At 41.0% G+C, this 16,045-nt stretch overlaps 1 protein-coding gene across 6 annotated transcripts in view; it reads right to left on the bottom strand.

Annotated features, from left to right (window-relative positions):
• The window catches only part of LOC100894091 (USP6 N-terminal-like protein), an 84,743-nt gene extending 69,103 nt beyond the window's left edge, over positions 1 to 15,640 (bottom strand). For 3 of the 6 annotated variants that reach the window (XM_030988016.1, XM_030988019.1, XM_030988020.1), the window contains exons 1-2: positions 15,428 to 15,628; positions 11,862 to 12,034 (exon numbers count right to left, since the gene is read on the bottom strand). In XM_030988016.1, the coding sequence (XP_030843876.1) occupies positions 11,862 to 11,865 (4 nt within the window). In that variant the 5' untranslated portion in view covers positions 11,866 to 12,034; positions 15,428 to 15,628. Of the gene's footprint in view, positions 1 to 11,861; positions 12,035 to 15,427 lie in introns of all 6 variants that reach the window. The other 3 variants (XM_030988021.1, XM_030988018.1, XM_030988017.1) reach the window with 2 other exon arrangements.
• Positions 15,641 to 16,045: the final 405 nt, after the last annotated feature.

Raw genomic sequence — 16,045 nt, 5'->3', positions numbered from 1 at the left:
CTGAGCGACACCAAAACATACCTTACGCCACTGTTTTCACTCCTATCGGTGCTCGAAAAGTGCATGATTTGATTTGATCTGACAGTGACACGCATAAGAAATCATGCTTATATTTTCACAAGTTCTAAAATTTGTGCTTGCCGATCTTTGCGAGAAATCCGTGAAAACATGTACATTGTGAAAAAAGGGAAGATGTCTGAAGCAACTGGGAAAGGTGGATAATATAATGTATTGTATAGTAATAATAATAATGTCAACTTTCATATGAAGCACAAATATACATCCATTCTAAAAGACTGCTCAAGGCGCTCTGTACAATATCAAAATAATTATATAGTATTAAAACTACAACACCGAACAAAAACAAATGGTGCATTATAAGTTTCTTTTTAAATATTTCCATTGATGATGATTGTCTTATTTGTAAATGGTAAAATGTTCCATAATTTGGGTGCAATGTTCGCAAAAGTCCTGTCCCTCCGTTTGTTATTGATTTGCGTGTACATATTACTGGAGCTGTGAACCTGATTCTTTGTACATGTACCAGGTACTGTAAAGTTTTTGGAATGATCCAATTGAAAACACTAAAAGAGAATTGACTCAAGTCGTGCTAAAGATCACATGCACTGCTCACAAAAATACTGTAGGTATTTATGGGACTACAGTACATGTGCATGTATACACAAACATTAGTTCCACACTTGGCAGGTAATTTTTGTTGCTCTTTGAAAATGACTTTACAGGACTCATTCCGTTGATGGTAGCTTACCAAACTGTATGGTGGCCCTGAAGGGACATTGCGAATAGACTAAATCGTGAAAAATATGCGATAAAATTCACGATATCGTCAATTTTATCGCATATTTTTCACGAAGAAATTCACGAAATTGACGATATCGTGAACTTTATCGTGAACTTTTCACGATGAAATTGACGATATCGTGAATTTTATCGTGAAAAGTTCACGATATAAAGTTCACGATATCGTCAATTTTATCGTGTACTCTATCGTGTACTCTCCTGACGGGCGCTTCGTAAACAAAACCAGCCCTAGCTGGGGGAGACAGAGAGAAGGAAAAAAGGGAAAGGGAAAGAGAAGATAAAAGGAAAGAAAGAATAATAAGAAGAAAGGAGGGAAACGGGGGGGGGGGGGGGGGGCGAAGGGCTCTTGCCTCCTCCTCACTCCCCCCCCCCCCCCGCCAAAAAATAAATCAGAGAGAGAGAGAGAGAAGGGAAAGGGAAAGGGAAAGAGAAGATAAAAGGAAAGAAAGAAGAGGAAGAAGAAGAAAAGAGGAAAACGGGGGAAGGGCGAAGGACTCTTGCCCCCCCCCTCCCCCCCCCCCCCCCCCGCCAAAAAATAAATCAGAGAGAGAGAGAGAGAGAGAAGGGAAAGGGAAAGGGAAAGAGAAGATAAAAGGAAAGAAAGAAGAGGAAGAAGAAGAAAAGAGGGAAACGGGGGCAAAGGGCTTTTGCCTCGTCCCCCCGCCCCCCGCCAAAAAATAAATAAGAGAGAGAGAGAGAAGGAAAGGGAAAGAGAAGAAAGAAAGAGAAAAACGAAAAAGAGGGAGAATAGGAAAGAAAGGAAAAGAAAGAAAAGAAAGGAGGCAATAGCCCTTCGCCCCTGTTTCCCTCTTTTCTTATTCTTTTTCCTCTTCTTTCTTTCCTTTTATATTTTCTTTCCCTCTCCCTTCTCTTTCCCTTTATGGCGGGAGGGGGGAGGGGGGGGGTAAGAGCCTTTCGCCCTTCCCCCGTTTCCCTCTTTCCGTCTTCTTCTTCTTTCTTTCCTTTTATATTTTCTTTCCCTTTCCCTTTCCCTTCTCTCTATCTCTCTCTCTCTCTCCTATTTATTTGTTGGCGCGGGAGGGGGAGGAGGCAAGAGCCCCTCTTTTCTTCTTATTCTTCTTCCTTTCCTTTTTTAATTCTCTTTCCCTTTCCCTTCTCTCTCTCTCTCTCTCTCTCTTATTTTTTGGGCGGGGGGATGCAAGAGCCCTTCGCCCCCGTTTCCCTCTTTTCTTCTTCTTCCTCTTCTTTCTTTCCTTTTATCTTCTCTTTCCCTTTCCCTTTCCCTTCTCTCTCTATCTCTTATTTATTTTTTTGGCGGGGGTGGGGAGGGAGGAGGCAAGAGCCCTTCGCCCTCCCCCCGTTTCCCTCTTTCCTTTTTATTCCTCTTCTTTCTTTCCTTTTATATTTTCTTTCCCTGTCCCTTCTCTCTCTTATTTATTTTTGGCGGGGGGGGGGGGGGAGGAGGCAAGAGCCCTTCGCCCTTCCCCTGTTTCCCTCTTATTCCTCTTCTTTCTTTCCCTTTCCCTTCTCTCTCTCTCTCTCTCTCTCTCTTATTTATTTTTTTGGCGGGGGGGGAGGTAAGAGCCTTTCGCCCTCCCCCCGTTTCCCTCTTTCCTTTTTATTCCTCTTCTTTCTTTCCTTTTATATTTTCTTTCCCTGTCCCTTCTCTCTCTTATTTATTTTTGGCGGGGGGGGGGGGGGAGGAGGCAAGAGCCCTTCGCCCTTCCCCTGTTTCCCTCTTATTCCTCTTCTTTCTTTCCCTTTCCCTTCTCTCTCTCTCTCTCTCTCTCTCTTATTTATTTTTTTGGCGGGGGGGGGGGGGAGGTAAGAGCCTTTCGCCCTCCCCCCGTTTCCCTCTTTCCTTTTTATTCCTCTTCTTTCTTTCCTTTTATATGTTCTTTCCCTGTCCCTTCTCTCTCTTATTTATTTTTGGCGGGGGGGGGGGGGGGGGGGAGGAGGCAAGAGCCCTTCGCCCTTCCCCTGTTTCCCTCTTATTCCTCTTCTTTCTTTCCCTTTCCCTTCTCTCTCTCTCTCTCTCTCTCTCTTATTTATTTTTTTGGCGGGGGGGGGGGGAGGTAAGAGCCTTTCGCCCTTCCCCCGTTTCCCTCTTTCCTTCTTCCTCTTCTTATATTTTCTTTCCCTTTCCTTTTCCCTTCTCTCTCTCCTTATTTATTTTTTGGCGGCGGGGGGGGGGGGGGGGGGAGTGAGGAGGAGGCAAGAGCCCTTCGCCCCCCCCCCCCCCCCCCGTTTCCCTCTTTTCTTCTTATTATTCTTTCTTTCCTTTTATCTTCTCTTTCCCTTTCCCTTTTTTCCTTCTCTCTGTCTCCCCCAGCTAGGGCTGGTTTTGTTTACGAAGCGCCCGTCAGGAGAGTACACGATAGAGTACACGATAGAGTACACGATAAAATTGACGATATCGTGAACTTTATATCGTGAACTTTTCACGATAAAATTCACGATATCGTCAATTTCATCGTGAAAAGTTCACGATAAAGTTCACGATATCGTCAATTTCGTGAATTTCTTCGTGAAAAATATGCGATAAAATTGACGATATCGTGAATTTTATCGCATATTTTTCACGATTTAGTCTATTCGCGATGTCCCTTCAGGGCCACCATAAAACTGACATGAATACAAGAAATATGAGAAAGCTCAAAAACTACTTTCTTTTCATCTTTAAAGAGTACAGTAGTTTGAGTTGAACTGGGAAGAGGCGAAAAAGAATTTGTGAGCGTTATCATTGTATTACGCAAGTGTGGAAGAACATCAGATAAACATGTTCCCTAAAAAGCATGGCTCTTTAAATGCCTTAATATTCTAAATCACATGTTCGTGTAGTGTCTTTATGAGTATAGTGCTTGTAACTTTACCAAGACTGGGCCAAATTTCTTTATCATTTTGATGATTCCAGAACCTTGCATTACACACCAATACTTACAGTGTACTATATATGCTAGATGATCAACCGTTTCTGATCGATTCAACGCCGTTTCTTTCACAATGCAATCGCATGACCAGAACTCAACTTTATCTTTAATAGCAGAACACTAAAACCTTCCCTTCAATCAAGTTCAACCACAGGCTTACAAATGTACATGAACATGTATATTTTACATGTTTACATGTATACTGTACTGTAGGACATGGAAGTCCATGGATGATTTTAATTCACATCCAACGTCACCATCTATATTAAGAGAGCCAAGAAAATAATTTATAATGAGCTTGTGGGAGACAAGCCCAACTGATATTGAAAAATAATGCCACAGGGAACCACAGCGTCAGAGCTAAGTAACTTTTTTTCTCTCTGCTCAAGTGCATTTTTTATCGCTATCCAAGTTCCTGTATTCTATTGTACATGTTTGGTGTACATAAGGATGACTGCATCACATTAAATACAAGTGCATGGACAATAATAATAACAATCGTGGGTTCTATACAGCGCTCACGTCTGTCGCAATTCACACTACTGGTGGTTCACTACTACATGTATACACATATTCATATTCATACCATAATACAAGCAGAGCAGCATCATAATATGAATATAAAAATATGTGCAATACATGTTAAATATGCCGGTGTCGCAAATGTCAAAAGGAATTTGAGGAAAAATACATGATTAATTGAGGATACATGTACATGATAATGTAACCGAACTGAAAGAATCACTAGTACATGTATGATACACCTAATAGCACTTTTGTTCCCTTTTAAATATTTTGGTCAATAGTCATCAACAATGGGTGGGTTTATTGTATATTTGTTTGTTTGTTTGTTTGTTATACCCAACTGCATGCTAAGAAAGTATGTACATGTACAGTGTATATGCTTGTAGGTCAGCAACACGGGTTACTTGGAGTTTGAAGTCAAACTATTGAAGATAAAGACCATTTATGGTCATGCGATTGCATTGTGAAAGAAACGTTGTGAAATCGATCAGAAAAGGTTGATCATTTAGCATATCTAGCAAGTATTGGTGTGTACTGCAAGCTTCTGGAATCATCAAAATGATAAGAAATTTGGCCCAGTCTTCGTAAAGTTACAAGCACTGTACACAGAAAGATGTACATGTATATGGGACTATACGCACACGTGCGTGACACGTGCGTTTATCTCTCACATACCAATAGATAAACTAATTTACCAAATATATCAATTAGTAGGCGGTTTCACGGCAAAAAATTGTTATCATCATGTATTAGTCAAAACATATTCTTTCACATGATTGGTAATGAGAGCTTCCATTTCATATCTTGAAATTGGGGCGTTTCCAATACTGGTCTTTACCTTTAATACATTAATATAGGCCTACACAATGTATGTTGGAATACATGTACATGTACAATGTACTGTACAAACATATTACCATTGATTTTTGTGGCCTAGATATATATTCAAACCGACATTTTAACCCTGGTGTGAACAAGCCCACTCAAGCCTCCAGATATATCCGAGACGTCAGTCACTTCCCCATCAACATTGGATTGCGCCAGTCAGTGCCCTCAAATCTTCCGATTCGCTTATTATTCTATTTCCTCCTCCATTTATTCTCTTCCCCAATAAATGCCACCACAGTAAAGGGCAAAGGTAGAATTGACGACCTGTAGCGTTACGACTGTGTTTAGAAATGATGGAAATCTGCTCAGTGGACTGGCAAACAACTTTACAATTGAAGTCAACTATTGCACACAAGTTATGAGAAAACAGAATTTCTCTATGGCATGTCACAGAAAAATGCATACCTACATGTACATGTACTGTACATGAACACCCTGTATTGTATTTTTCAGTATGCTTTTTGTATGGTGCACTAGATTTTTTTTTTTCCTTCTTTGTACTGTAGGCCTACATGTAAACGTACATGTATTTCCTTGCAGACGCTGTCTTATAAAATTAATATACAGGTACACAACTACACATGTACATGGACATGACAAATGGATTAGAGTACATGTACGTTGAGGCAAACTTTGTCAAACTAGTGTTTTGAACTTTGTGTCATACTCATTAACCTTTATTTTGTTTCGTTTTGAAACCAAAACTAAATTTCCGATCATTCTACATGTATTTATGGTCTAGAAGAGAAGGAGGCATGTCACTCTACATGCACATTATCTGCAAGTAATGTTTACATTTACAAGTAGGTCTACATGGAGTCAGATAAACGACTTCACTATATACATGTAGCCTGCTGTAGGCTGTTTGTTCTTTTTGCAGGTCTAGAAACTTGAAGTTCCATGAATCCAGTGGTACATGTACATGTTGAAGGTCTATTATCACGAAACTCCCACCAAATTAAGAAAGAAAATGAAGACTGGCTTTCAATGAAAAACTTTTGAATGTTTAATTCAAATACCTATTTCCTATACCCCTTTCATAGTGCTTCTATAGGAGACACACTGATGAAAATACTGATTGAATTTTCCTTATGTAAACAAAGGTGAAACCGCCGTTTTCCCTGCTTCCCTTGTCATACTGTGGGTGAAATTCACTCGCTGTGGCGAGCCCTTGCCGGAAATGAAGAATTATTACGCAATTATTAAGCCCACGCCCCATCTAGCCAGTATGCAGCATGTTCAACAAAAAGTCAACAAACACAGCTGGTTACGAAAAAGCGCGCGTACACCCTGACATTGGACCATTTTCATCAGACTTTTAATCCGTGTTTTCCCCCGAACACATTAACAGTGGCTGTTTCATTGGTGTGACACCGATAGAAAGAAATTTCTCCTGCTCTTGAGCAAGAGAATTTAATCTCCTATTTCTCTATTTTTCATCGGCTATTTTATCGGCTTTTTCTCCTCTGTACCATTCATACTGGCAGTTTCATCGGATGCGTCTGGATGCATCCGACGAAAATCAGGCTAGTTTGAAAGGGGCTATAGATTGCTCTTTCAAATTAAAATCAAGAAACTATTTAATCATATTTGGAATGAAAATAAAGTCTGCGGATTAGCAAATGCATCTTCTACACAGGCACAGTGGAGCACCCCAATTACCGTGCGATCGACTCTCGTCCAGTAAACATCATTTGCATAAAATCAACAATTGTGTACCGATCGATGCGAAAAAAAGTAAACAAATTTCGAAGACAAATTCTTCATTAATGTGATGAATATCACCAATCAAAGCTACTAAATCGAGTATTGAATAAATTTGCAAGACACTCATGTGTATAAAAAGAGTTATTGATGCACAGAAAATGTGAAATTTAAGGGATAGTTTTGACGAACAAAAACGAAAAAAATGAGATACAAAATCACCGTAAAATTCACCATTTCTTTTAGAGCGAGAAAGAATTGCCTCGTATGAACAGAAAGAAAATTTAATAATCTCAATCCTTGTGAAATATCTCTTTTCATAGTTGCTTGATAGGGTCGCAACAGAGAAAAACATACCCCAATGTCCGAATCTCATCGAACAAAAATAATCCTTCGTTGTCGCAAAATTGTTTGACCAGTCCCATACATTCAAATGTGTGTCATGTCTGAACCTCGCGTGTGCGTTGGCTATACATGTCTTGCCAGCCGACTGCACACGTGCACGCTAATGGCTCAGCTGTTTCGATCTGGCCTGCACCGGGCCTAAGACGCATGCGCAGTACATCGCTGAGATCGATGACGTCATGTTCAATGAGTTCGCTGACTACAACTTTTAAAAATGAAGCCCCATGAAAAAGAACGTTATAACCAAAAAAAATACAGCGGAGAAGCGAAAATTTCGCCCATGTATGGATTCAACCCTAATGAATATTCATACCAAGTCTCTTCTTCGTGCATTGCTTGATAGGGTCACAAACTTAAAAAGTCGACGTCGTGTTTTTCGAGGGGCGAAGCTCAAAACACATTAATATCTCGAGTTTTATTCCATGGAATTTCGTATTTATTTCAATGACATCACAGGGTGCTACAAGAATTTTTTTCACCACTTGCCCTGTCGGGCAAGTGGGTTTTCAATTTACTTGCCCAAACAATATTTCCACTTGCCCAAAACTTTAAAGCGAAAAAGGACTCGAGGTTAAAGCATTTATTATCTCGTAATGATAAGTTAGTGTTTTAGATAGCAAATTAATGCACATACATGTACTAGGCCTGAGTCAATCCGTTTAACCGACGGTTATCCGACCGCATTCATCAAAACCGTTTGGCATTTCTTGCTCCGTTTAACCGTTATTTTTATACATTTTGGAATGTGCTAATAGCCGGTGATAAAGATAATCAAAGAAACCGCAGTGTAATGTTACACCCTGGCCGCTGCGCGCCAGCTTTCTGGCAGCAGTAATCTCCATGAATGAATTTGTAAACAATAAAACAACCAGCCCCCATATCTCTTTTCTCACCCTCTTTATTCCCTTCTCTCTGCAATGTGTTTATCGCTCATGTACCTTTTCTTATTACTGCACTCTCTCATGTCCCTGCATGCCTGGTCCATGCATGCTCTCTCAGTCACACACACATGTACACACAAACCTCCGGCGCCCAAATACACTGTACATACACACAGATAGAGAGCGCATGCTTATCACATGCACACATGTGGGCGTGGCTTCTTGACCTCCCACTGAACTGGGTACAGTGAAAGCACGCGCGGTCACCAACCTGTAATTTATGCTGGTATCAAACTCCACCCACATAGCTAGAGAACCTTCCTGATTGGTCACTAACTTGGATCAGCTCATTGCAGGGTGTGTCTTGGGTGTGTGTGATACACATTTCCACATAATTTCATATGGCAATGATACATGCAGGGAGCTCTCTCCCTGACCACGTGCAAACATTGCATTGCAAAGGCATATATAAACACGTCACAGATCAAGCTGTCTTCACAGAGTAACTTTGCAAGTTTGCAAGGTTAATCATGATATCAGATTCAGAGGAATAATAAGACATGTTTTATGTTAACTGTACTGAATAATAACCTAATATGTCAAAGAAAATGGTCAACAAAGGATGGTTGAAGGTTTAAAAAACGCATTTTATTGATTCTCCATAAATAATCAGATTCACATGAATCTCGGCAAGGTAGAATGGTTCAAGCAGGTTTAAGTTTTTAATATTCAGTCATGTAAAAAAGCATAATGACCCTGTTGTAAAAAATATGATACAAACATGTCATTAATGGTAGCCACATGTACCATGGTGCAACATCACATGTGTGTCTGTGCAAGCCGCTGTCATTTGGAAACGTAGGCTAATTTTCAGCTGTTAATAATTTGGGTCAACTCTTCCATCAAGAAACGTCATGTAAATAATGGGTAATCAACTATTTTAAATAAAGTACGGACATTTTTATTTCATCATTCACTGCTATAAATATCATGCCAAAATTTGTAAATTCTTACTAAATAATAATATTGAAGATATTTTACGATAAATCTCGGATAAGTATGCGAAAACTAGACTAAACAACGTCGCTAAAACCATGAAAACAAAACAACAACGGCTTATATTCTGGGGGTCTCGATACTATTATCAAAATGACTCGCTCGGTCGGATCTTAAATTGAGACCGCAGTAATAAATTGAAAACGAGACAAAAACATTCATCTGATTTATATGAGCAGCGAGTTTTAAATAATATGTTCACAATCATTAACAGTCATTATGAATAAATATCAAACATTTGACTTTTTGTACTTACTAGAAAATCCCTGTTGTTTATTCCATTCCGATTCGCACGTGTTCATTTCCCTAGAATAATGACGTCATATTTGGCGTGATTCAACCAATCGGCAATCAGAGAATAGCAAAGGCCTGTCGGTGCGGCCTGCAGAGCTAGAGAGAGAGAGCGCGAATAAGCTCGCAGCTGGTACGATCGCGCTAGCTGTCTCTAGCTAGCTCACGGCCGGCCGTGCGTGGAGGCGGAGCGGCATTCATGGCTTGAAGTGTCACTGTTGCATGCGCGCTGAGCTAGCTGAGCTGGCTAGCTGTCTGTGAAGTTTTTTCGAAATCGGAACGATCGCTTTTTTGCTTCTGGATTTTGACGACGGGTAAGAAGTTGACGGGTGAATGGTAGAGTTCTTGGACACTAGGAAATTACTGTAAAAGTATCACTTGCCCGAATCGGGCAAGTGATAATTTGATTTACTTGCCCGACGGCTCAATTTGGTTGCCCCGGGACGTCGGGCAAGCGGGTTTGTCGCGCCCTGCATCAAATTCATAATAATTTTAGTTAGTATGGAAAGTTTCATAGCGATATTGGCAGTAATAAAGGCGCAACGCGAATTTTAAGATTTGACATTCTAGCACACACATGTTCGGACTCACGCAGATGTCCGTTGGTTATTCAAATAGAACGGGCCGCTAATGATATGCAAATTGGGGTGCTCCGCCGTGCCTGTACATGACTGCGCTTGACCTGACAGGTTCTCCATCCCCCCCCCCCCCCCTCCACCTCACTTCTGGACAGCTGATATAGATCTTGCCAATGACCTCTTTATTATAATCCAAGTGAGCTGCATTATTTACAGTGTACATGATACAGATTCTGACTGTAGTCTGAGGCACAAACCCTACAATCAATCGTAATGAGTAAAATAGTGTCTGAAGTCTGAACTAAGAGACTATGCAGACCGCGTCTCATACTGCACCTCATAGGGTCTGTACTATAGCTGCTCCTGACAGCCAGAGCCTAAGCTAAGTTAGGCTCAGCTCAAGACTCTATGGCATAATTGTGTAAAGTATCAAATTAGAGTCTGAGGCTGCAGACTAGGTTCTAAGCAAGTCACATGACCCCATTAGGACAGTCTCCCCAAAGTATGAAGATCCTGGTTTGTTTACACTGGATCAGTGAAGTATAGTATAGTCTCCAGATACAGGCACAGACTCTAGTTTGATACAATAGCACAATTTTAAAGAGTCTTGAGCCTAGCCTAATTCTGTCAGTTTCTTGCTGTCAAAATCAGCTGTACAGTAGCATGCCTATGGAGTGCAGTAGACCATGCAGTGTACATAGTCTTGACCGTTCAGGCACTGAATAACACATTACAACTGATAAGGGTTTACACCAGCAACTACCAGTATGTACAATGTAAAAGTGTGGGTGTAGATTGTGTGGAGACCACATAATGCCAAAGTATGTACATGGACAATATTACATGTACTGTAGTATGTGCACTTACAACAATAGGATAACAGGGAAAGGAGTATTAAAGAAGAAAAAAATTAAAGAAAATAAAGAAGAAAGAAGAAAGAAGAAGATGGGGGGAGGAGGGGGAGGCGGAGGAGTATGTTATGAACTTGTATTCAAAATATGAGCTTTAAATATTACTTTTAAAAGGAGATACTAATTTAAATGTGGTCTTGTGGTTAAGTCTTTAGACTGTCCACCACAAGGTACGGGTTCAAATCCCAGCCCGGCACGAATGTCAAGATGTTAATCTACATTTGCCACTCTCCACCTACATTAAATGTACATTTTTTCAAAATTGCCGCTCAAAATGGCCACTCGGTACATTTTCCATGACAGTTGGGCTATTTTTCAAGAAAGGAAGCGGACGGGGACGCTAGACATGTACAGGTGTATATATTTTCAATGGCCTTAATGGGATTGGGGTACGAATTCCTGCCACAGTACAATCGTCCAAACGTTCTATGGCAAAACATTAATCTACATTTGCCATGTTCCATCCAGGTGGGGTAAATGAACCCCGGGCAGGAATCAATTCCTTGATATGTTAGAGCACCATACTATGGCACCGAAGCTAAAGCATAATAATAATTGCAGGGCACTAGGAGTGCGAAGGTTTACAAACTTATTCGCTATCCAAGAGCCCACTATTATTATTATAATTATTATAGTTCTTTCTTGAGCTCGATGCAACACCTCTTCATTCGAAACTCTGTCCCTCCAAGACCTCGTAAAGGCTACCTAGACGATGTAATCACAGAATGTGGAGCAACAGGGTATGAAACGATGAAACGGATGGCTCAAGACCGAGAAACTTGGAGAGACACTTGATATAGAATTTTGATTGGGTCACTGATCCTGTCATAAACTGACAGATCACTAATGATAATAACGGTAGTTCTTTGTCATGAAATGCACATAGAAATGTGGATTCTGAATACTTACTCATCTTTGAACGGGGTCGAAGGTGAGCGAACAAGTTTCCTTCATTCCGTGTACGTCAGTCCTCAGTACGCATACGTGATTCCTAATTACTAATCATGAATATACCGAGTAGCATATGAAGAGCTGGTTGTCACAAGTGTGGTTAGATAAGCAACAATCCATTGGGTATGTATCTGCACAAAGAAGGAAGTTTGAGGGAAAAAGGCAAAAACAATGCATTATAAATGTGAAATTGTGCAATAAAAATAAATACATACACTCTGTACTGTACATACATACATGTACGTACTGTACATGTAGTGCAGAGATGCCAACCTCCTGACACAAAAAATGACTGATTACCGTAAATCTCCGTGTATCAGACGCACCCCTATTTTTGGGCCAAGGAAAAAAGAAAAAAGTTTTTTTTTTTTTTTTTTTTTTGCCGACTCTGCTGGCAGCAAACCAGGTCTGTGTTAAAAAAAACACGCGGGAAGGACTTTCATTTAACTGGGAGGTGCTTTTGAAAGTGTAAGATCATTAATGTAAATTTTAAAAAACAGTAGAGGACCTAGGATAGAACCTTGTGGTACGCCGTGTGTAATACATGTAGAAGAAAAATTGGAGGAATTATTATTATAAACTACATATATTGAGATCTATCAGAAAGATTACTTTCAAACCAAGATGACAGACAAATTGGAGTGTTGGTTAAGTTTCCTAGTGGTGATTCAACACACTGATTACTGAGCTGGGAGACATTGCCAGGCATTTAACAGGTGGAGGGGCATAAAATTAAAACTTTAACAAACATTTTTTTTTTTTTTGTACCTGTGTATAAGACGCACCCCAGACTTTGAATTTTTTTCGGCGGCAAAAAAGTGTGTCTTATATACAGAGACTTACGGTTTCCTAAAAAATCAGATTTTCAAGAAAACTCTACACTACCACTGGCCCGTAGGCCCGGGCCAGTAAAATTTCAGGAAAATGTTTTACTGGTTAGTACGGTCAAGTGCATGTAAAATGCTTGCTCTTTCATTAAAATTTAATGAGAAAATCGTAAAGCAAAGTTTTTGTTGGGGTTGCGGGGGTTTACTTGTACATGTTTCAACGAGATTCCGCTGTTATCCTATTTCGCTCTTTTTATCGTACTAAAATACGATTTTGGGATATACATCTGAGGGGTATCGGCAGATATTTGTTTACAGATCTGTCCGATGCTGGCTCAAGCTGCTGGGTTTTTGATCAGCCAAACTCACTTTTGAGTTTGTATTATGGGGTGTCTAAAGTTCACCTACTGACTTTACTGTAAATGTTTTTAAAAAGTAGGAATTTTCATTTAATATTCTACACAAAATAATTTAGATCAATAACTACCAAATGGACAGTAAAACTCTAGATTACAAATGATGCATCAAGAGAATTTATTGTCAAAAGAATCCTGATTATCCTGGCGATATCACTATCTCAACATATGTGCAGCCCCAACAGCTATCTGCTTCACGCAATAAGCAAAGCGTATGCTTGTTGCCTAGCGGCGGCGCTTCTTGAGCGCGATAGTATAACTCCTACTCAGTTGTCTTCATTGTGCATCCACATGCGGGTACATCCACCGAATGAAAACACACACACGCTCTGAATACATCTATTGAAGGCTGCGCAGTATATAGTGTGTACGAAGGCTTGCAACACAGGTAGCACACTCAGGGTTTGCTTTGTGCCGCTGAACGTCACGTGAGCTACCGAGCATGAAAACATATAGATGTGCAGATTCTACGCGCTGTCACCATGGATTCGCGCTAAGCAGAGTCACGCTTGTCGCCTGCCCATGTTGCCAATACAAAAAGTGGGGGGAAGAGTACTTTCAAACTGTAATCGCATGTGATTCATTGGTGCTAGCGAAAAAATAAGCGGAAATATTTCATCTGGCATAACTTATTCCTCAGGGCTCAATTCAAGAAAGTGGGAAACCTCAGGGCTACAATGGAAACAATGTTTAAATTGCTGTTTTGATCAAGATATTTTTAGAGTTCCGGTTGAGCCTTTTGGGGCATACTGTACATGCGAAAAACCTGCTTGTTCATATAATGACTACATTTGTTGAGCATCGCCTTCAGGATCACGAGTGATACAAGTTCGAATCTCAAAATGGTAATAAAAACGTTAAAGTGGCACGTTCCCGCCAGTGTAGTTATCGCTGCTCTAGTCATCGCCATCTTGGTTCCGAAGATCGACTTCTAATTTGCATACAGCTGTCAATCAAAGTACGCGCGGCCTGGCCTGCCTTCGCCAAGCCAGCTGATCGCTGACGATCGCGACGTCACGAAAGTGGGCGGAAACAGCAGCCGAATCTTAGAGCCGAACTGCGATTGGCATTACTTCGGCACATGTATGCGATAATCGGTATTGTCCGGGCATTCGGAACATGCCATCTGCGTAAGAGCCGTATTCTGTTGGTGTCAATAGGCAGCTAGCACCGTCCGCCAGCGGGTACGTATTTTGAACGCCCTCTGGAATACGGGGAACATGCCTCTTTAACCAATTTAGCATGAGCGCGCAATGTACGTAGACTGCAAAGGGGCGAGTTTAATCTCTATGAGAAGGGTGGGGTGCAGGTGCGCGCATGTGGTAAGTTAGCGATCGTATTGATGAATTGCTTGGATTACGGTCGCTAACTTAACACACACGCGTGCCCGAACCCCACCGTTGGTAAGGTATGAAATTGTATTGTGCAGCAGTTTGCCAAGAATCCTGTGAGAAAGTGTATAAGTCCTTGTTTTCAAGAAAAATACTCAAAAAAAGATAAGAAAATTGACACAAAAAAGGTAAGAAACATATCGACTTTTAAATCATGACCATTATTAGAATATTTGATGAAGATTTAGTCGATTTTCGGGTCAAAGTCTGGATAGACTCCTGAACTAACGCCAAGATATTTGCTTATAGACTAGGCCCTATTTCATTATTTTTTAACTACGATTTTGAATTACTTTGCATCATTAGGAGTAGGAGCGGCATAGCAAACGTTTTGGCCACTGTCCAATACTTGTCGGACGCGGGAAAGGGTGATTTTGGACGCATTCTTGGGTTTGTTTACCTGCCTCTCAGCTCTCGACTCTCCGCACACGTCTATTGGAACCAGTTAAGGCTTGGTGATATCAATCATGATCAATACGTTAAATACATTATCAACAAGCCCTTAAGGTTAGCTGAGAACAGGAAAGGGGCAAGTACGAATGCATTTTACTTTTTAATTTAGATTTTGTTTTCCTCCCTCTTCTTGCAGGAAGGAGACATTGATGATTGATTGACCAGTCTCAATCCCACATTCACAAGAAAGGCAAAGACCAAAGAAAATAATATGTCTTAACAGTAGTCCATGCTCACGCACCACCTAAAGAACCAGACCATCCCTGGCCCCGCCCGACCCGGGATATTCATGTAATGTAGGCCAGCAAGTCCCCGTCCCTATCCATTCATTCATACTCATGACATTGACCCTGTTGACAGTGCACACACAACACACAGTCGCATACTCTCAAAAAGTCACAATCTACCTCGCAAAATGCCTCGAAATTTGAACTTACCGCCCCTAAAATGCAATATATATCCCCATATCAAGTAAGAAATCCTTGGCTAACGACAGATACATTCAATATCCGGAGAGATACGTTTCTAATCATGAAATGACTCATACCTTTCCAACATCCGCATTCATTGCCGTAACACACATAAAGTGCACATCAGAGGGTCGCCATTTTGGAAACACCTTCGGCTGTGCAAAAGTCACGTGATCAAAATATTTTGGTAGTTTTCTTATGACAGTCGTTTTTCGTGGCTGTACATGGTGTAGCGAAGTTCAAAAGCACAAGTGATGTCATAGATAGTTGGAAGCAGTCACACCCCCAGGGGCGGAGCTAGGGGGGGGGGGAGGGTTCGGCGGTTTAACCCCCCCCCCCCCCCCCTTGGGCGGCCAAGTGAAGAAAAAAAAAAAAAAGAGGGGGAAGAAAAAAGAAGGGGAAAAAAGTAAAACAGTAACAAAAAAATTGGAAAATCCTGGATCCGCCACTGGTTCAACCCCCCCCCCCCCCCTTGGCAAAAAGCTAGATCCGCCCCTGACCCCCCCCCCCTCCCTTCTCACACCAGCCTTACCTCGTATGCTTAAAGAATTTGCGTTGCTTTTGGGCTAAGTCCTCTTCAAAAAA

The sequence above is a fragment of the Strongylocentrotus purpuratus genome, unplaced genomic scaffold, assembly GCF_000002235.5.
Source record: "Strongylocentrotus purpuratus isolate Spur 01 unplaced genomic scaffold, Spur_5.0 spur5_scaffold_17, whole genome shotgun sequence".
In the NCBI taxonomy this organism is placed as follows: domain Eukaryota; kingdom Metazoa; phylum Echinodermata; class Echinoidea; order Camarodonta; family Strongylocentrotidae; genus Strongylocentrotus; species Strongylocentrotus purpuratus.
This window is presented reverse-complemented; position numbering and strand designations above follow the sequence as displayed.